Source organism: Aspergillus alliaceus (assembly GCF_009176365.1).
Source record: "Aspergillus alliaceus strain CBS 536.65 unplaced genomic scaffold BDW43scaffold_1, whole genome shotgun sequence".
NCBI classification, from domain to species: Eukaryota; Fungi; Ascomycota; class Eurotiomycetes; order Eurotiales; family Aspergillaceae; genus Aspergillus; species Aspergillus alliaceus.
In genome coordinates this window covers 801,920-823,602 of record NW_022474684.1, presented here as the reverse complement: position 1 = coordinate 823,602, position 21,683 = coordinate 801,920, and the positions used below count along the sequence as shown (strand labels likewise).

Here is a 21,683-nt window from a genome sequence, read left to right as displayed (position 1 = left end):
TATCAGGGTGAGGAAAATTACGCGACCATTATTTGGGGAGACATTCTTTCTGGGTGGGTAATAACTATTGGTGACATGTTCCCCGCTGTTGTGTAAAAAGCTCATCAAAAGGGGGAACGAAGAACTGGGACCAAGGCTCCGATATCCTCTGGGAAAAACGGGCTAGCAACATACAGTCCCCGGTGGGAAAGATCAATTGGTAGATCTTGAGACTATTGTGCCATCCGGGCTTTAGCCCACAGCGCTCTGGCTTTATTGTAGGTGTTGGTAATGAAGAAGAAGCTCTTGAAAGCTATATCCGGCACTATATAGATAGCGCCGACCAAGGGTTTTCGTTTTATCACGCTAAAACTAGCAAGGACAGGAGCACATTACCATCAACGACGGCTCGAGTCGGGTACGCGCTGTACCTTAGCATTGATTCAGCGAAGCTGCGGTATCTAATCAAGACCTTTTATGGTGAAGGTCTCCTGTATGGTGGTCCGGCACGCTTCATAGTGTTTGTGTATTGGCCTCTAGTGCTGTGCGTCGTCCAAATGTTTGTTGATTCTCTATCAATTCTGTATGTCGTCATACGGTCATCGATGAGCCCGAAGCAATGTGGGACAGCAATAAGGCAATTCACCTCTGGCACGTCAAACTGCAGGGACTTACTGACAATCTATAGCTGTTGGGCTGAACTTACATGACAATTGCACCAACGTAGTTTGCCTAGAGCCCCCACTGAAGCTTGAGTCTTCCTTCCAAGCTGAAGGACGGGTCTATCAGGTTGGACAAGGGCCTCCACGGAATTAATTGGATAATATTCGGCCAATGTACGATCTGACGCCTCATAGAGTACAATAAGTACCGGGCCTGATGGGTATACCCACGGGCGCCCACGCCGTAGTCTGAATCGATGGTACTATTCTGAAGGAAATCCCTACTTGATAGTTACAGTTGAAATGGTTTCCATTATTTTCGGTGTTTCTGCTCGTGTGAAACCATTACTCATGCCATTTGACTAACGTTATTCGGGCTAGCAGGATTGTCTAGTAAGCGTGATTAAAGGACAAGTTTTCATCTATCTTGGGACACTGTATGAATGGCGCCCAGTACAAGAGCCTTTCAGCTTCAGCCTTACTAGCCTAGTGACTAGTATACTAATATAAATGAAATATGACCTAACATTTGCTTATTATCTATCCGAGTTTGTACCTCGAGGCTCCAGGTTGATGCTGTAACCTTACCAGGCTAGCCTGATCCCCCCAATATTATATCCTGCTCTCTGCCTAATATCGAAGAACATTTGCGTCACTTAGCGTGATGGATTATTCCAGCTGCACCTGTACAGCACATCCTACCAGTGAAGTTTCTTGCTCCTTCCTACAGAAAGCTGTGTCTTGCAGCAAAGTACTGTGTACTGAAAAGGCTCTGCATTACATGTACCCGAGGCTTCCTTTTGACTTGTGAAAGTCTAGATCCTTTGGCGTGATGGGCAATGGCAGGATCATTAGGGTACCTCCACTCACATCCAGGTTTTTACGAACGACACACTTGGGCCATGGGGAAGGTCTGACTCATTGGGGCTGAAATAGATTGCCAACATGCCATCCGAGCATTTGATTCGCCAGTTAGGTAAGGGACGAGGCTATCAACAGTGGAATGAGTCAAGGTGACGAGGGCAGGCGCGGTGAGGTCGCACAAGGCGTTGTTTGTGTTGTGCTCATCTCGCGATGCATCCATTTAAATGGTACATGAGTTGCCATACCACTTTAGCTCACTCCCTCATCACCACGCTCATTTCGCAGCGGGATTTACATTATCATCAGATAGTATCAAAGACAAAGAAATGGCGTTTGCTATCTACGACTATAGTTCTGAGTCCTCTAGTGACGGTGAAGACACCGATATGGAGGCTACCGGAGATCAGAAGACCTCAGGTAGGTTGGGCTTAAAGGGCTGCACGAACATTCCGCGCTGATTCCTCTATGAAGAACAGAGTTCCGGGGCCGTACAATATGCCCCTCCTGGTTCTATCTGCGAGGTCCATAACCTCTACGAGACGAAGCCCGACAAGAAGGGGCGTACGACCTGGACAAAAGAGCTGCCCGACGATCTCACCATCCCTGCTGAGAACACTGAGTCCAGTCAGTATGCGCTGCTCGTGCGAAATGAGAAACGCTACGATGGCTGCAAAAACCTTCAGATCCACTCCATCGTCATTCAGAGCGAGTCCTTGAAAACATTCCTGGGTAAGGTCATGGAGGGCTACCCAGGTTTGACCATGACCCTGAAGCGAGTCGAGTTCAAGCCACCTTTCCAGCCGTTCGTGCATCGATGGGAGAAGCTCTCCAAGGCCAGAGATGAGGTGACCGATCCCGCGACAAAGGCGGTGGTTAACTTGCTGTATACTATTCTTGAGGAAGAACTTCGCGAGACCATCTCGCGTAAGAGGGATCTGATTCGCAATGGAGTGGCTACTCATGATCTACTCTGGACGATATTTGAACCAGGTGACACCATCTACTGTGCTTATGGCGATCGCGAGCGCGTTTATCGCTTTGAGTCGGGCTGGATCAATTGCCAGACCGGGGAGTTCATGATTTCCGCTAGGTACATCGATTTTGACGGAAACGGCTTTGGATATAGGTCGCAAAGCCATGAAATTCCCCCGTTTGAAGGTACACTGCCCATCACAACCTTACCTGTTTTCCCTGTGCGGTACCATTGCGATCCTGTGGGTGTGCGACAAAATCTGATTGCCCGGGGGAGGCTGTGGGAGAAACATCAAGGATATCACTACAAACAATACGAAGGAACTGGCATAGGTAGCTACATGTGCCAGAAAGTTAAGTTCAACGTCAAGAGCCGAATCATTATTGATACTGAGGCCTTCAATACTTTCAATCCCAACGAAGCCATCAGAGTCGATGCACTGAAGAAGACACTAGACGACGAGATGCGGCTTCTGGCGACCCCCATCGTGCGCGGGTATTCGCTAAAGGATAAGAAATGGCTAGCATTCTATCTCGAGGGGGTAAAGGATATCGTATGGGACTCTCGCGCCTTCGATTCGCTGGTTTTACCGGCAGATCAGCAACGATTGAAGAATCTGATACTCGCTATCGCAAAGGCCCAGTCAAGGCAAATGGATGCATTTGACGATGTTGTTCAAGGCAAGGGTCGGGGAATCATCATGCAATTGAGTGGTCCACCTGGCGTAGGCAAGACGCTCACAGCCGAGAGTGTGGCAGAAGTCATGCGGGTTCCTCTATATGTTCTCAGTGCGGGCGACCTAGGCACGTCCGCTCGTGGTGTCGAGAATGCGCTGAAAGATATCCTCCGTATGGTTCCAAAGTGGGGTGCGGTTCTTCTGCTAGACGAAGCGGATGTCTTTATGGAAGCTCGAAACAATACCGATCTTCAGCGCAATGAGCTGGTTTCCATTTTCCTTCGGTTGCTAGAGTATTACGAGGTAGGCGCTCGGACTCTTTGCAAGTCTCAAGATTCTCAAGATTCAAGCTAATTCATCTACTAGGGAATCCTGTTCCTTACGACCAATCGCGCCGAGAGCATTGACCCGGCTTTCGAGTCGCGTATCCACGTCTCGCTTCGGTATCCAGATCTGGATGCTAGGTCACGGCGTCAGATCTGGGCACAGTTCCTGATTGGGAACCAAGGGTTCTCTCCAGAGCAACTGGATCAGCTGGCCGAGGTAAATATGAATGGGCGGCAGATTAAGAACGTGCTGAAGACGGCGCATCTGCTAGCACGCGAGCTGGACCACGACATCCAATATGAACATGTCCGCACAGTCTTGGACCTGAGGGTAGCTAACTATGCCAACACACCGAATGGGGCTCTTTGATACTGGGCGTATCGTTGGCTTGAAGAATACTGACTATGCGAGGACTTCTATCTTTAACTTCAATCTTGGTAATAAAAACGGGTCTTCCTTGCTTTGGCTACGTATAGTATTCTCATGATTACAAGAAAATGTATTCTGCATCGTGGGATTGTGCCATTTGTGTGCCAAGTATCATTTCTATTTCTTTGAGCATACGTCACAACAAGTACAGTGCTCACTACGATGAAATGTTCTATCGTTATCACATCTAGAGTGGGAGCTGGGGTTTTCCCCAAGCCGTTCAACCCCAGTAATAACCCTTGATCGGCTGGTCATTAGAATACACAGATATCCTAGCTGATACCAGACACAGATTCAGGCCAAGGCCATGTGGCGGCTCTTAGGAGGATCTACTAGACGTATATCAGATCATCATGGAGTCCATGGAGATCTATACCGGTCTACGTAAATGGCGACTTACAATACATCGTAACCCTACACATCTCGAAGCCCGAAATGCTGGAATTCAGGGAATGGCACGAATGCGACAGCCCCAAGGACATTCCTGGTCCGCGAGTTCCCCTACTACAATATCATAGTCATCAAATACAAATCACCCTCATGCGATAGGCTCAGCATAAGCATGTTCTTCGCCTTCGACATGTACGAATGCATGCAAAGGCTCGGTCTCACTCCAGATGTGTTCCCCAGCCCCTTCGACCGTATACCGTTTTCCGACCAACGCAGACACGAAGCAGACCACGCCTATATCCCCCTCAACACCCGGTCCGCCGATGATCGCCCATCCCTTGTCTTTAAATTCGGGCATCTGGACGCCCTTCACACGCTCCAGGTGGATGCGCGCTTATGGCTCGCGGGTGCGGAGGGACTTACGCAACTCGTCCTGGTGATCGCTTTCAACAAACCGGCCGAGCAGATGGAGTTTGAATGCTGGGAACTTCTGGATTCTGTTCCATCGCGCACAAATAGGTCACTGTCGAGTGTATGTATCTGATGGTCTGAGGTGCGTCTGTGATTATTACACTGGCGAAGATGTTTGATGTAGTTCCTGCTCTTCCGGATATTACGGACGAGTCCGTGGTTGCGTTTGCGGACAACGAGGTTTTGGGGTTTGTGCTCGGGTTCTTCCTGAGATTTGAGTTGAGTTAATTGGGCAAATTTTAAACCTCCCCTTCGTTGATCACTAGCCAGCGCTTAATGGTGGGATGTCTGGGTGGCGTTGTATGTTTTTCAGGAACCTTAGCGTCCATTTCCCGTTGTTGTTATTTACTGCTGGACGACTTCAGATATTGTACTCCATCGGCTACGGAACTACAGATATCGAATGTGATGGGCCGAAGAAAGAATACCTTCCTCCGTTGAGTTGCCCATGGCTATTGCTTAGAAGCAAATACAGTTGTCTTAACCTACACAATCCGTTTCATTATTTGGTTTATATCAACCAGAATTACCACTAAAGCTCCGCTATCAGCCACCATCCAACGCAATTTAGATTAGTAGTGCTTTGATTACGATATCAGGCCATTATCAGGCCACAACACTATGATATCGTATGGTTGAATGACCATTCTAAGGCCTATAAATATTGCTCATTTTATCATTAGATCAGAAATCAGACCTTTTCTTTTTAGGGTTGCATGCCTTAGGGTTTAGCGGTAGATTACTAGGTAATACGGAATCCCGCATCCCTGATAGTTTATTTGTACTCTACCGGACCTATCTGGAGTAAACCGTGATCTAGACCCACTTAATAATTGTAATGTAACCACTCTTTCCTACAAAAGGCAGTAAAACGGTACGTGAGGCGGATATTGCGGTGGCCGTTGTGGTTGCTAACATGTTAGCGCCATGTCTCCGAAGGAGAGATAGAGCTATTTACCGGGTGACCCGCATTATCGACGGCGACAATGGTAAACAGCAATGCGACTACCGCAGTGTCATCCTAATAATTTTAATGTTCCTCCTGTACCTCAATCTCATCTTTGCCCGTTGCAGCAACGACCAAGCTCTATGAGCGAACGGAGACAGGTTAAATTCAATCTGCCTTTCTCAATGGAAGCGAACTCGGCCAGTGGAGGTTACCTGCCGCAAGGTGAGGTCTATCCTCATAAACAAAGGAACCCCTCCAGGTCCTCGGCCAAAGGGTAACCAAACCAAGGCCCGATCATTCTCTTCGCAGTTGTATCGGCGGCCTCGCTGACAGGTCCCAACTCGTCGTCATACCCTTTTAACCTGACTCGCAGGTGAGATAGAGGCCTGGGCCTAGACCACAGGTTATTTAAAGATACTCTTCCACCAGAGCAGTCATAATGTAGCACACATCCGTTACACAACGTGCTGTAGCTTCGTCGCAAATCAGAAAGACCGATACAAACGGAAGCAGGCATTATATCCGGGATTTACTGTCATAGTTGTTTTAACCATCATAGGCGAGCTTGGCAGGGTGACATATCGCCGGGTCCAGAGTCCGGATAAGAGACGTCTGTGATTTCTACGCATCAGGCCTTGGCAGTCATGATATCATATTTGGACGTGTTGAGGACAGGCTCTGCAACGTCAGGGTTGGTCGTGTAGAGCGGTTCCCAGTATCCGTGAATTGTAGACAGGAGCTGAGCTCCTGCGTTAGGCCAGCCATGGTAGGGACGGGAGTCAGTGGGTCATGGACTACGCCATACTGGCTCGCGAAGTACCAGAAGAATAGATGCTTGGCCCTGATATCGAGACCACCGGGTTACGGTGTTGAACCAGCTGTGCAGATGCTCTCGCTCTTTTCTCGGATGACAATTGAATATTTGAGCGTCATGGGTACTCTGGGCTGTCGTTATGATCAGGCCGTCCAAGCAGATTTGAGTAGTCGAGTAGCTCGCAGAGATCACCGCGGGGTAGTAAAGCAGGTAGAATATTGCAGGCGCATGGGTCCAGGTTATTAGAAAGACACCGGTGGAATATTTGAAGCGACGTAGAGTTGACGTGACGCTATTACCAGCTAAATTAGGACCTTGAGACAGTTCCATGCTTACTCCAAAAACTGACGGTGCTGAGATTTCTGTATAAATCATTGGGGCGATTTAGCGCAATTCTAAAGTCACAAAACCATAGCAGCGTTGAGTAGCAGCGTAGCCCTTAGTAATCGCATGGTGGAATATTGGGCTAGACATCAGACTCTTTCGAGCTTGAATCCTTGTTCTCGTTGGGAATATTACTCTGTCAATTGTTAGCCACACATACTTGTTGAGGCAACGCGAGCTATATATCTTCGTTCCCTTGCTGATGGACGTGTGATGTTGGCGTGCAATAAACTATAAGGAATGCAGGCTATAGCGTTCGCTTTGGGGGACTATCCTGTATGACCGAAATTATATTCGTCAAGGCACCATTGCCATGAGGTCATGTTCATGGACCGGATTGTCTAGCCTATTCCCAAGTTTTCGTCTTTAACGCCGCCGATAATGTGTCCATTTCTGGGGACATCTCCTCGCTGACGACAACGCAGACCACGAAGGACTATCCACGCTTGTAGACATCACCGCAACGCATCGAGTCATTATACGAAAGAAGTCCTTGGAAGATCAGCTTCGAATTACCCAATTACCCGATGCCTTCGAAACAAGATTGCCAAGGAATCTTAACTTGGGTACCGTGCACCGGGCTTGCGCCATGATCCAGTACAGGGCATCCGTAAACGAGCTAGTTGATGAATGTACCACTGGGGATGTCATTCCAAGACCATTGGGGCTTACCTAAATTGTCCACCTCTCTTAATATTCTACCATCTCGGGGTTCATAGAAGAACCCCGTATCCGCTAGGAAGGCCGAGTGTGTAGTCCCAGCCTTTCACCGTCGACCGGAGGTGTTTCAGGTTAATACTGGTGTACTCACTGGCAAGCGACAGCAGTTGAGGGTCGCTCAAAGAAGCGGTAAATTAACCGGGCTACCCCTACTGTTGGGTCAGGGTCTTGGGTGTAATATGAAAGAAACCCCTGCATATGTTAAATAAAGAACTTCGAATCATAGGGGCATGATCTTGGATTGAACCGAGGTATATGTCCACAAACAAGAGGCATGTAACCCCGATGTGACGGACGAATCTAGTCGCCACGGGAGTACAAGGCAGAGCCTACCCCGGGTTGAGAGTCATAGATGCTCTCCAGTGGCTCAAAGAGAGTAGTCCGCTACTCCTGACAGCCCATGGTGCCATGTGGTGTAACGCCCGTCAGCCATTCAGGGCTTGGGAATCTTGTTTCTGCGGGCGATGAGACTTGGCAGCCTTGGGACCCGATGGTAGATATTCCGCCTATCACGCCGGTCTTCTTTGTTCTTTTAACTGGATTAGGGTTGATCGAGGAGGATTTCTGGTACAGGATAAACAACGTCGTATTTAGAGAGTCAGAATGTCGCAGTCAGAGCAGGGTCATCGTTACGTAGGGCCAGGAAATGATTTCTCACAGCTGGAGTTGGTGTTGGTGCCTCTGCCTCTGTCCCCATCTTCCTTTGTTCAAACATCTCACGAGACTAGCCTGACCCCTAAGCAACCTCTTTTTCTTCCTTCTTCTCTCCGTCCCACTCGAAAGGCTTAAGCAAGAAAAGTAAACAACCTTAAACATACTAGATACAAACCCACTTTACCCCAGACTCTCAGCTGCGGGGAAGTTTTCTTCCCCATGATCAAAAATACGAGACCGTGCCCTTAGACGCGACATCATCCCATCGAATCACAAACCCGCCAGGTATTTGGTGGCGCCCGCCACGCCGTGCGACATCTGATTCCTTTCCCTTTTGCCAGGTAAATTCGTCCCAATCACTATTCTAATTCCGGCCCTTGAATCCCTCTTCTCCAATCATGGTCATCAGCCGACACGCAGTGTTACATTTGGTTCCCTTCACTAGTCACTTCCCGACAGCAGCCCAATGCTCCATTCACTGCGACCTGCCAGAGTATTAAAGCTCAAGGCCAATCCTCTAGCCGTGCAGTTCCTCACATGCTCATTGTTTGATCGGATCTCTGTTGCTGTATCACTGACCATCATTCAACAGCAACAGGCAAAATGAAGAAAATCTACAATGTCTACTTCCTGTGTGGCTTTGCCACATTGGGTAAGCATATCTATTAAAGCTTCACCGGAGGTGAAGTGGCGCACGGACTGATCTTGTCGCAGGTGGTGGTTTGTTTGGTTTTGATATCTCCTCCATGAGTGGTAAGTAAAGGTAGCTCTCCCCGTAGTCAAGGCAACAAACTGAACTGCTCCAGGTGTTTTGGGAACTGCTGCGTATACCAACTACTTTCAGGTAGGTAGCGGCCAGTATAAGCAGGTATGTTACACTCTCTCCGTAGCGATGTATCTGGAATGCGCGTTTTAACTGTGAATAGGGCAGTATTACCTGCGCAATGCCATTTGGCTCGCTTGTAGGGGCACTGTGTTCCAGCTTTATCGCCGATAAGTACTCGCGTGTGACGGCCATCCAGTGTTCTTCCATCCTATGGATTATTGGATCTGCGTAAGTGCGGCTTTCGCCATAATGAAAAGGTGCACTGTACTGATACCTACAAGTTTCATGTGTGCATCGAATGGAATCCCTCTCTTGGTCGTAGGTCGTGTCGTCGCCGGCGGCTGTGTCGGTATCGCGTCAGCCATGGTCCCAGTCTATCAGGCTGAAATCGCGCCCAAGGAAATCCGAGGACGAGTTATTTCGCTGCAGCAATGGGCGATCACCTGGGGTATCTTGATCCAGTATTTCATCGTGAGTATCCCCTGCTCATTGTCAAATGGGATCATCGTGCTGACAGCCCTCCAGCAATATGGTGCCAGCAACATCGACGGCGGCCCAGACAACCCCCACCAGAGTACCGCCGCCTTCCGCATCCCCTGGGGAATCCAAATGGTACCTGGCGTCATCCTCTTCTTTGGCATGTTCCTCTTCCCCAAGTCTCCTCGTTGGCTCGCTAGCAAGGACCGCTGGGAAGAAGCCCTCCACGTGCTCGCGCGGCTCCACGGTAAAGGAGACGTGAACCATCCCAAAGTCCTCGCCGAATACAAGGAAATCCAAGAAGCCTTGGCGCTGGAGCGCGAACAATCCTCCACTAGCTTCGCCGAGCTCGTCAAGCCCCGCATCTTCAAGCGTGTCATCCTCGGCATGAGTCTGCAGATGTGGTCGCAGCTCTGCGGCATGAATGTAATGATGTATTACATCGTGTATATCATGCAAGCTACGGGTACCGGCTCACCCCTGTTGACCGCGTCGATCCAATATATTCTCAACACGGCCCTGACATTGCCCGCCATCATATACCTCGACAGGTTTGGTCGTCGCCCAGCTATTCTCATCGGCTTCTTCCTCCAGGCCATCTTCCTCTACCTGGAAGGAGGACTACAGGCCGGGTTCGGGGCTCCAAACCCTCACACAGACCCCAAGCTCGATGCCATCTCTTGGACCGTGGCCGCCCATCCTGCCGTTGGAAAGGCGATCATCGCGCTCTCCTACCTCTTCGTCTGTTCCTTCGCGACAACAATTGGCCCCACCTCCTGGACCTACCCAGCTGAAATCTACCCGGCAAAGGTCCGCGCCAAAGCCGTCTCCCTCGCGACCGCCTCAAACTGGATCTGGAATTGTCTCCTCGCCCTCTTCGTTCCGCCATTGCTCTGGTCCATCAACTGGAAGATGTACATGATTGTATGTCCCCTGCCATCCCCTCTTATCTCCATCAACTGCAGCCACTAACCTAGATCCACAGTTCGCAGCCTTCAATACCGCAGCATTCATCCACATGTTCCTCACCGCGCCGGAAACCAAAGGCTACACCCTCGAAGAAATGGACGACGTGTTCGACAGCGGTATTCCCGCCTGGCGCAAGCTCAACAAACGCAGCCGAATGGATGAGCTCGAACGAGAAATCACAGAAGGAAACCTTAAGATCGCGTCCACGAATGATCATACCGGCGTGGCGGTCACCCGCGAGACTCCTGAGAAATTGGCGTAATGAATGGTCGGTTATGATATGAGTGGAGAGAGGTATAGTTTCGTCCGATTACCTCCTAGACTGGGGTCCTTGTCTGCAATACAGAGATGGATGGATGTATGGCACAGACGGGCTGTGTGGAGTGATTGGATTTGGTTTTGTGGGGGGGTGATAATGTTTAGTTATGAAGTTTGACGGCGATATCCCCAGTTCTTCCTTTGTTTTTGGTCGGATGATATAGGAGGTAGTTCACAATTGTTTTAATGAGCTTTATTGTATTTCTGGTAGTGTAGGGAGCTGTAGGTTTGGAGATTTTCGGTTAGGATCTATCTATCTATGTACCCCGTGTGGCCTAAGAAACCAATATTATAACCCCCTCTAGATTTTAATCCCAGTTCATAATATAAAGCCCTGGCTAGCTTTCAGAGATATCTTCTTCTTCCCTCGTCGGGCGGAGGGAACTCCATCGGGTTCTACTTGCGGGTCATGCCGACGGATTTGGCCCCCGGAGTCCGGTTACAAACTTAAGTTGCTTACAGATATTAATGAAGTTTTGAATTTCCCACCGCTATGTTTGCGTTATAGTCATATTGTTAAGAGGTGCTGGCGTAGAAAATATCCAAATGTGGTCACGTTTTAATCAAGAAGCTCCTTCAGTAGATAGGCTAGCTAGTCCCTACTATTAGAGAACACGACTTAGATATTGCACTCCTGAATATCACTACATATATACACTATAGCGCTTCCCATATTCTACCTCTCCACCGACCCTCGAAATCATGTGGCGTCTTCGTGAAATCCAATTTGATCAAGAGCCGAATCCCGATTGATCATCCAAGTAAAGAACCCATATGGAAGAAATGTGTTGCAGAACCAACTCAGAGTAGAAGCCTGCCCGCGTCGAATGAAAGGGCTGCGACCGCTGAGAACGTCGTCGACCACATTCCTCGCTGCTATATCGACATTCTGCTTGTTAGGGTGTACCATAGTTTTCTTGTGGCGATCTATGACCTCCGTAATCTTCCGGTAGTGCGAAGCCGGAGGCAACTCAAGGTCTGCGATATTGGCAGGGTCATTTCCGCTTGTCTGGACGCCGCCGAGGATGACAGTGACAACGCGCACGCCAAGAGGCGCCATCTCAAGACGTAACGTCTCGGAAATCCTCGTCTCAGCGCTCCTAGAGCTACTATAGATACCTAAAGTAGGGGTAAGTAAGCATCAGGGTATGCGGAATCCCCAAGGATAAGAAGCCCAACGTACCCGCCCATGCAAAGACCATTTCACTAGACACTGAACTGATGTTGCACATAGTCCCTTTGGCCTTGATGAGCATTGGAGCGAATGCCTGTGCCATGGCAACAATACTCCAAACATTGGTGTCGTATACCTTCTTCGCGTCGTCGAGGGATGCGTCCAGAAGCGGTACTACGGCGTTGACGCCCGCGTTGTTGACGAGGAAATCGAGTGTCCCTCCTGTATGTTTCGCAACAGTATTTGCGCATTTGCGAATGGATTCCACCGATGTGACTTCCAGTTCGACAATCTCTATGCCATCTGTTTGAGCCAGATCTCCGGCCTTGGCCTTATCGCGCAGCGTTGCAAAGACCCGGAAGCCTTTAGCGAGGTAGACCTTAGCCATTGCTGCCCCTAGTCCTCCATGGCTGCAACCAGTGATCAAAACTGTTTTAGACATTTCTGTAATTACCTTGTGGGATGGAGATCTGTCAAATACGTGGTCGTCAGTGTGAGTCGAGTGAGGTGGTGGGGACTCCATTTATATACAAGACACAGGTCGTCATAAAACGGACTTCGGACAGCCAAAGCCGTCGGGAATGTCAAAAAAGGATTCTGACAGAAACGACAACAAATTAAATATGGCAGAGTGGCTCGTCGAGCGGAGGAAGCGGACGGAATCCCACCGGAGGAGTTTCCTCCATTCTAGATAGTAATATAACCTTCAGGTTGGTGACTTATTTTGGGGTTTACTTTGTTGAGATGGTGTCTGCATGAGCACTTCTCTGTAGCTTTACTAGCGGTCGCTTTAATATAATATCCCAAGAAAAAGCATTTTCGTAAAAACAAACCAGTTAGTTTCCTCCGCGATTAAAACGTTATAAATAATATTTCTTAAGAGTTCCAAGTACGCGGCCTATCTGCTGTTCTACTAGGTAGAGGGAGAAGCCCGGGTGGTGGACGACGTATGGTATACATTGTTAGGTGGGTAGCGACAACATGGGTCCCCAGATATGTATATTTTGAGAAATGCTACATAAAGTGGACTTCCTCGCTCCCAAGAGAGGATTAGAACGGACAGAATGAATTCTACATTACATTATAATCCTTAAATAATACTTCACGCACTGCATTGCCATAAGTCTTTATAGAAAGAACAAGTGCATTGGAGAGATCGAACTAACAAAATATAACCACGTTAACACAAAAATCAAATAACGGAAAATGAATCCTGGACGCAAAAGCACAACACACAAAAGCCCAAAGGAAAATCTATTAATTCAATTTCCAATCATCAAAAATCCCTCGATCATCTCACTCAACCGTTTCGCAAATTCCCCCTTCATCATACTAAAATGATTCGCCCCCGTCATCCTATCCAAGACGATATCCTCTTCTGGTAGGAGACTGTCCCAGCCACACGGCCCAAAGTCGGTTCTGGTCGCTGTGAGGAACTTTAATCCCTCCGGATCCTCCGGTCTGCGCTCAAACTTTGGTTCGCAATGTTTGTCGATCGCGTCGCAGGCCCAGATGATTTGCGTCCGTGGGGGGTCGTTGGATGTATATGGTGTCGCGCGGTAGGAATGTAGACTGTTGACGCAGGCTTCAAAGTGTGAGATCAGCCATGGGGGTGGGTCCCGTTTGACTCCGTTCACGTCACCGAGGAGCCCTATCGTGTCGCAGTATTCGTAGTATCGGTGGGGGAGGTGGTCGAGACCTTTAGGGACGGGACAGTCGATGAGTACAAGCTCGGTGACTTGTTCTCCTTGGGCAGCGAGTTGTTGTGCAATGTGATACGCGAAAATACCACCGACCGACCATCCACCAAGAGCGTAGGGTCCGTGAGGTTGGCGGCGTCGAATCTCGGTGATGTATAGCTGGGCAACTTCATCGATGGTGCAGGTGTAGGATTCTGGGGTCTTCATGAATGGGCAGTTGACTCCTACGACGGCGATAGAGGGGTGGATACGGGGGAGACCTGCGTATGAAGAGCATGATCCGGAGCCGTCTGGGAGGAGGAATAGTGTCTTCACTGTAGAGGGTACAGCTGGGTTTCCCTGGAGAAGGAGGGAGGTCGCTGAGACCTTTGGCGAGGGCATGCTGCTTGTCTCGGGACTGGTCTCTATAGTGTTATGGCTAATCACCTCATACGAGCTGGCCTCAGATGCGGATCTGCCTTCGTCGCTGCTGCCCTTGTCTTGGTCCATTTCTATTTCGGCTTCAGCAAACATCGAGTTTAGGGCGGCGTCGCGGCCACTGACGGCTACAGTGCCTGCTTCAGGAGCGCCCTGTTTCCAAAATGCCTCGAGATTTCTGATGGTCGGATGGTCCAGGAAAATGGAGGACTCATAGTGTAGGCCGAGCTCCTCGCGGAATCGGCTGGCGCAGAGCAATGCGAGGAGAGAGTCCACACCCAGGTCGTCAAATGCCGCTTCTGGTGAAAGTTCCGAGATGGGAACGCCACTCTCCTCGGAAATGATCTTGAGTGCTGCTTGCCAATTGTCAGAGCCGCTTGCTGGGGGAGTGGTTTGTAGCGAGCCGCCTGCAGCCGAGGTTGACGCAGTGCTCTCGCCAATTTGAAGAGTTCCTCCAGTAGGAGCGCCGGCCTTTGTGTCATCTCGCATGTGGACAATATAATCCATGAGCCTCCGGGGTACTCCCTGTGCCTTGATTCCCTTGTAAACGGCGACAACCTCCTTACCTTCGAAGACGACCATGTCACCGCCGTACAAGCCGTCATTATCGGGTCCAGTCATTTTAACATGCGACCGGTATGTATTCGTGATTGACAACGGCTTGTAAAAGTGCAGAGACTTCCAACCATGGTTGACGAAAACTTCCTTGCTGAGGTCGGCTCGATCATTCGCGTTCATAACGAAGAGAGCTGGCTGTCCAAGATTGTCAATCACGTACGGATTGACATGGTATACTCCGTCCGTCCGAGGGTTATTGAATTTCACGGTAGCCGTCGCCTCCAACCGGGAACTATCCAGGATAACCGAAGAAACTCCCATAAACTCGGAGTCGTAAGAGGCAAGCGACGATACCAAATTGTATCCCGTCTTTCCGGTGAACTTCTGCACTCGGTCATCGGTACTCAATCTCGCAGCCATATCGTCCATTTCCGCTAGAATGCTGTCCGCGCGCTGCTGGACCTCTGCCTGAGCCGCCTTAGCATCCGGAAATGCTATGCTAGCCAAGGCGTGTCTGACCAGCTTCTTTCCTTCTGGAGTAACGCTCCAGAACTCCACAGTTGCGGTAAGGGTTTGACAATCAAGCAGAATGTGGCATTGTAGAAGTTGCGGACCTTTCCCTTTGCTCTTTGTGGCAAACGGCCTCTGCACATCCATATGTTGTAGGTCGACCAAGGCTCCTACGAGCTGGGTTTGTTGCTTGCGGAGATATTCTCCGATTACAAGAGCCATCTCAGCATACACGGATGGAGTGACAAGAGGAAGATTGTTGACCCGATGACCGCGAACAAATGGGTCCATGTCATCGCGGAGCACATCTACTTCACCAACAACGGTGATTTTGTTGCCTTCCTTCTTCTCTTCAACCAGTCTATGAACACAGGTAGTCGAGAGACCAGGTACTCCCTTGAGGAACATTGCATCGCCTTTGTATAGTGACCAGTCGTTGACATATTGCATCCAGTACTCCTTCAGGTCCCAGTTATATGATGGGAGGCGTAAGACAGAAAGGGCAGAGATAAAATCTCGATGGTACTCGGGCCATCGGACCTCCACGCCTGACTCGTATAAAACTGACAGGCTAGAAGAAAGCACCTTCCATGTATCCTTGCACCGCTGCAAAGTTGGAACGGTCTTGGCTGTCGAGTCGAGGTTGTTCTTCAACAGCCCAGAGACGATAGGATGAGCGCCGATCTCGATCCATATCGCATTGCTGATGAGACCGTCCGCCTTGGCACTGTCTAGGGCAGCGGCGAAGTTGACAGTTTCTCTGCAGTGGCGAGCCAGATATTCTGGTCCGAATGGTTCCTTGGATGTCAGGATTTCCCCTAGTAGAGGCGAAAGGACAGGAACCTTTGGCTCGCGGAACTTTACACCTCGTGTAGCGGCTTTGAACTTCACTAGAATGGACTGCATCTGTGATGAATGGAAGGCAAATGGGACCCGAAGCCTGGTCGTCTTCAAATTGGTCGAAGACAATATGTCCAGTATTTTGTCTATTTGCTCATTCGTCCCGCTTAGAACTGTTTCCCTTGGCGTATTGATGCAAGCAATATCGTATTCTAGACCGTTGCAGAGGGATTGCGCTTCTTCCACACCGGTGCTGATAGCAAGCATGGCGTGCGTATTGGAGGAAATATCGTCCTGTAGCAACTGTGCGCGCTTACCAGCCACGAATATGGTATCTGCCTCAGAAAGTACCCCAGCAATATTCAATGCAGCATACTCGCCAAGACTGTGGCCAACAACAGCGCACGGCTCAAGTCCCCATGATATCCACAGGCGAGCCATAGCTATCTGGATGCAAACTGTTCCAACCTGAACGACGAGAGGCTGAAGCTCGTAAATATCCACCTCGCTTTCTTCAATCAACGGAGAAATTGAAGGAAAGCCAAGAGTCTGTACAATGGCATCGAACCTCTCAAGGTCGCCCCGGAAAGTACTGAACTTGAGCAGATCCCGTCCCATGCCTATGTACTGGGATCCCTGCCCGGTAAAGGCGAATGCCACACGCTGGGAAGCCCTGGTCCGGGCCTGGATTGCTGGAGACAAGAGTTTGTTCTCCAGCAGAGCGTGAACCTCTGCGAGTTCGGAACCGGCCACCATCACCCGGAAGGGATGGTGCATACGACGGGCAGTTGTTGTATAAGATAGACTAGGGAGTGGCGGCTTGGCAGTGGTCATGTATGATAGTAGAGACCTGATATTGGCTTCCAGTGCAGTACTCGATTTGGCAGAGACGGCGACAATATACGTCGAGCGGGGATCGGCCAGACCAGGCTTGGGTTTCAAGACTGGTGCATCTTCGATCAAGACAGAACTGTTTCCACCGGCGGCGGAAAAGTTATTGATCATGATTCGGCGTGCGCATCCTTCTGGACGGGCCCACGGGACGGGCCTCTTCGCGATATGAACATTGCGGTCTTCGAGATCCGTTGGAAATCCACTGTTGATCTTCGTGAAGTTAGTACCATCCGTTCTCAAAGAGGGAAGCGATATGTCAGACCTTGTTCTTAATTCCACAATGAGGAGGTATCTCATTCCGTTCAAGGATCATGAGCGACTTGATCAAAGCAATGGGACCGGAAACAGACTCCCCATGTCCAACGTTAGCTTTTGCAGACCCTAGAAACAGCCTCTCCTCATCACTCCGTGGCCGTTTTGTCTCGGGCGCAAAGATTGACAGTACGGATTTCATCTCCCTGGCATCACCTAGGCAAACACTCTTCTTAGAATTTATTTTCGGTTATCCGCACATTAAAACTCTTTAAACTCACCAGCCTGAGTTCCAGTCCCATGCATCTCAACATATCCCACACTATACGGATCAACGCTAGCTGAGGTGAGGATCTTCTCAAAGACAGCCTTCTGCGCCCCGACATGCGGCCGAGTGATACTCTCTGCTTCAGCGGAGTGGTTCGTATACGCTCCAAGGATAACAGCGATAATGGGGTCGTTGTCAGCCGTGGCATCTTCTAGCCGTTTGATCACAAATGTGCAGACACCCTCTCCACGACAATAGCCGTCCGCGTCATCGTCGAAGGTCTTGCAATTTCCTGTTCTAGAGAGGAAGTGGCCACGGTCTAGGCCAGCGGTGATATCTGAAAACAATCAATGTCAGAGCTTAATGATACTCTACGGGTATCCTTCACTTACCAGGATTTGTCAGGACGTTTGTTCCGCCGCAAATAGCTGTGTCGATGTCCCCCTTTAGGAGGGAGTTACAAGCAAGATGAAGGGCTGCCAGGCCGGAGGAACAGGCTGTGTCGACGCTGTAGCTCGGTCCGCTGAATTTGTAGAAGAAATTCTGGCGCCCGGGGATGAAGGCACGACAGGAGCCTGGGATGTAGCTGGTAAAGATTGAGTTAGCTAGACGGCATATAAACAGGCAGAGTATGGAAGGAGATAGTATAAGCAAAGGCAGCCAGGAAGATATGAGCGTGAGATGCTGAAAGAAAGAATCAGTTTGGATAGATACGTACTATGTATCAACATTTTGCGAGCTATTGGTCTCTCCCCAATCATTACTGGTTGTGCCATAGAACACCCCAATGCGATCAGATTGTGTAGATGGTGATGAATCCGGCACAAAGCCAGCAAATTCCATCGCCTCATACGCCGTCATAAGAGAGAGGCGCTGCGCAGGATCAGTCTGCGGCGCTTCTCGCGGACTCAATGCAAAGAATCTCGCATCAAAGAGACCCGGATCTTTCAGCCAGCATCCGTAGGGCGTACCCATGGTGTTCTTCCTTTTCAAGGTTGGGTCAACATGGGTCTTGACATCCCAGCGATTATTGGGCGCTGTACTCGCGACGTCACGGCCTTCATGGAGCAATTGCCAAAACTCATCATTGCTGTTGGCATCAGGGAACCGCCCGGAATATCCGATGATCGCCAACTTGGAGTGACCGAGGTGACCACTGGTGGATGTTCGATCGTCTCTCACCGCAATGCTAGAGTTCATGCATGGATCTACAGTTACATCCGATACTTCATGCTCTTTGAGAGCCGCAGCGAAGCTTTGCCCAGCGAGCGTCGCAATGGGTAATATGGTGCAGCCTTTTGTCAATGAGGATGTTGCCAGAGCCTCGCCAAGCGAGGATACGATTCGTTCTAGTTGAAGCGGTTCTCGGAGGATCCCGTTTAACGCGTGACTAATAAGTGCCTCGAATGTATCCACGTCAATTGCCTGTCCAGTGATGGGGGACGAAATCCTGAATTGACACTGGCGTGATGCAAACCCTGTACCGGCAGTTCCCCTTAGCACATTGTCTATATCTTTGTGTCCGTAAAGATGAGAAGCGTGGTATGGTGCATAGATAGGAATAGCAAGAGACCGGTTCTTCAGGAGGTAATCAGAACGAAGAACGTCCTCAAGTGCGCTTGGGGGCCCACTCAGAGTAACTCCCGCGCTGGCATATGTGCTGATGTATGGGGCCGATGTAGTTGGGAGGCCCTGTCCTTGTTAGCAGTGTGATGCAGCCTATTGTATGGTGGAACGTACCTTCTCCTTACTATACCTCCCCAGAACTGAAAGTGCAGTATCGCCTCCAAGGCCCGGGACCAACACACTCCATGACGCTGGCGACCCTGTTTGAGGTTCAATCCGGTCGCGAACGTCTGCAACAAATAGGCCTGTGCGGAAAGCAACTAAGATTGTATGTGTTGCGAGTGGAATAAGGTCTGTAATACTCTGACAACAGCCCACAGCAGCCGCAGTGAGAAGGCCCGTACAAAGTCCGACCAAGCATGTATGATGAGGCGATGGATATCTTTGACCTGGGGACGTGTAGTACCTTTCAACATCATTGGTCAACCCAACTACCTTTACTCTTGAGGATCGCTTACTATACCTACCTGATGAAGCAAGCAAATTGATAAGTGCAGGCTAGGGCTTTCTCGAGGGCTGGGTGAGGACAGGCTAACTGCTTGACTCTCGCAAGGAGCTCCTCAATTGTAATAAATCGAACGAATCGCTGACGCTGCTCGAACGGAAGACGGCCAATCTCTTCTCGTAGACCAAAAGTGACTTTTTCAAAGAAGGAGGTCAGAAGAGGATTATCTTTAATCGCAACGAGAGACCCTAGACCCGCGACGGAGTCGCAAGTCAAGTCCCCAAAAATGATAATCTGCTGGCGGTCGCGAACTGCCATAGTTGTAATGAATGGACGGGTCTCGGCAATTGTTGATCTGAGATTTAGGGCTAACAAGATCCTACAGCTGCAGCGAGTACTCTTGAAGTTATGTAGCTTTATATGTTTGACATTAAGGCCCTGTCGCCGGCCGAAGCCGCAGAGGGTGCGTACCACACTGTCCCAATCAGGCCAGGCAGAGCGAAATTGGCCTTTTGGAACCCCGAGTCCACTGCAGTTGAAGGGCTAGCCTCAACGTATCAGTCATCATGACTGTAAGGCTGGCTAGACACGGGTTTTGATCTTCTGGGAGCATGTAATCGTCGACATCAGAGCACCTCATCGTACCTAGACCCCAGCCCGAGGTAGCACAAGAGATAGGATGCCGAAGGTGGATCTGCGGTTCTCGAACCCCTAGGGTCGATTGCTGGTGGCGACCCTTCTCCATCGGATACCTCGGGACGTAAGCGAAACTTGACGGTTCTCGGGTGGTCGTCAACCTGAATGTATCCGAAGACCCATGTCATGGGGCACTTTTCAGAAAAGACACTGTGGTGTTCATCCTGTAGTTGTAACCAGGTCATTGTACGTATGGATCGCGCATATTCGAAATAGGAGTTTGTGTTTTCGTAGTCAATATAGGTGACTTTCACCCCTTTTACAAATATATATAGACGGGGGAAGAGGTGTGTCGTTATTATGGTTCAAATCCAGTCAAATTCTAACTACCAATGCCACCATTGCCTGCACTCCACCATGACTCCTCCGTGCCATCTTCTCTGCCTTACGATGATGGGATACAGAAAGGGATAGCGAAAGGGACCTCTGCCGCCATCAAGGTAACATACATGCTGCTGTGCCTAGCGAGCGGATTATGAAATGTGGCTTTGAGGCATAGAGTATTGTATACTGCATCTACTAACTTAAACCCCGGAAGACACCTTTGACTGCAGGTACGGGTTCACAATATGCAGAAGACAAACTCGCTTCTAGCCAAGTTCTTTGATCCAGGGCACATAGCATCTGACAATCATAATTTCGTGATACAGGTCATGCTCGTGGACATAGACAGCTACCTAGGGTTGAAGGAAGATCCACTGTATATCCAGAGAGGTGAAGGAAGAGAACACAGTAGATGTACTGCAATTACAGTGTTTTTCCTGCTTCGCTTACTGGGATACCTTTATGATTGGCGAATGTGACAACAATGTCAGACTAGAATTCGTTCATGTGGTCATCCACTATGGCAGAGTCACATATGTCGAGGATAGGACTGCTGTCGGTTGCGAGCTAGATGAGATTCGCTAGATACAGATACCGCGAAGTGCAGAATTGGGGTCTGACACTTGAGGCTGAGTAGGAATCCCATTGCCTTGGAAGCGTGTAATGTGTTTTCTCTCTTACTGGGAATCTAGTTATCTTCTTTTTTTGTAATAATACGAAGAAGGTAGCAGTGACAATAGATCCACATAATGGGGCTGATAGACCTCCCATTACTCATGCAATGCTACTATGTGATGCTTTCTTCCAGGGTATCTCACGGCTTAGTTATATCTGAAGGCGATAATTTGCTTAAGGCTTAAGCGCTGCAAGGTTCAATTTGTCATTAGCCAATTTTGAGTAGTCCAATAGTGAACTGATGGGGTGACATGCGAGTCATGAACGGACCTCTGATAAACCTATAATGGGTGTCCGTGTGCCTTAATCGAACCAGAGATTTTCGTCCGCTGTGTTGCGTTCTCGGCGACCGAGGGGGGCTAATGGGACCTGCTACCACCCATATGGACGAGATAGCTCTTCTACTGTTTCGGACTCTCGAG

The 21,683-nt window shown here is 49.5% G+C and overlaps 5 protein-coding genes across 5 annotated transcripts; 3 read left to right on the top strand and 2 right to left on the bottom strand.

The window, feature by feature from the left end:
• Nucleotides 1-1,776: 1,776 nt before the first annotated feature.
• Nucleotides 1,777-4,075, top strand: BDW43DRAFT_258476 (ATP-binding protein). Its single transcript, XM_032039977.1, has 3 exons — nt 1,777-1,922; nt 1,977-3,457; nt 3,521-4,075. The coding sequence occupies exons 1-3, from the start codon at nt 1,832-1,834 to the stop codon at nt 3,848-3,850; spliced, it is 1,902 nt and encodes a 633-aa protein (XP_031906386.1). The 5' UTR covers nt 1,777-1,831; the 3' UTR covers nt 3,851-4,075.
• A 188-nt stretch (nt 4,076-4,263) lies between these two features.
• Nucleotides 4,264-5,190, top strand: BDW43DRAFT_258474 (uncharacterized protein). Its single transcript, XM_032039976.1, has one exon. It carries the CDS (start codon nt 4,473-4,475, stop codon nt 4,842-4,844), a length of 372 nt encoding a protein of 123 aa, XP_031906385.1. The 5' UTR covers nt 4,264-4,472; the 3' UTR covers nt 4,845-5,190.
• Nucleotides 5,191-8,774: 3,584 nt separating this feature from the next.
• Nucleotides 8,775-10,979, top strand: BDW43DRAFT_7193 (sugar porter family MFS transporter). Its single transcript, XM_032050431.1, has 7 exons — nt 8,775-8,944; nt 9,007-9,045; nt 9,099-9,160; nt 9,219-9,346; nt 9,400-9,589; nt 9,644-10,519; nt 10,581-10,979. The coding sequence occupies exons 1-7, from the start codon at nt 8,896-8,898 to the stop codon at nt 10,824-10,826; spliced, it is 1,590 nt and encodes a 529-aa protein (XP_031906384.1). The 5' UTR covers nt 8,775-8,895; the 3' UTR covers nt 10,827-10,979.
• Nucleotides 10,980-11,469: 490 nt separating this feature from the next.
• On the bottom strand, nt 11,470-12,778 carry BDW43DRAFT_258461 (uncharacterized protein). Its single transcript, XM_032039975.1, has 2 exons — nt 12,066-12,778; nt 11,470-12,001 (listed from the first exon to the last, which is right to left on the bottom strand). Exons 1-2 carry the CDS (start codon nt 12,577-12,579, stop codon nt 11,583-11,585), a joined length of 933 nt encoding a protein of 310 aa, XP_031906383.1. The 5' UTR covers nt 12,580-12,778; the 3' UTR covers nt 11,470-11,582.
• A 540-nt stretch (nt 12,779-13,318) lies between these two features.
• Nucleotides 13,319-19,884, bottom strand: BDW43DRAFT_305319 (beta-ketoacyl synthase; the record flags this gene model as incomplete). Its single annotated transcript, XM_032045775.1, has 7 exons — nt 13,319-17,185; nt 17,238-17,443; nt 17,509-17,832; nt 17,888-18,081; nt 18,214-19,187; nt 19,236-19,527; nt 19,589-19,884. 7 exons carry the CDS (start codon nt 19,882-19,884, stop codon nt 13,319-13,321), a joined length of 6,153 nt encoding a protein of 2,050 aa, XP_031906382.1.
• Between the last annotated feature and the right edge of the window lie 1,799 nt (nt 19,885-21,683).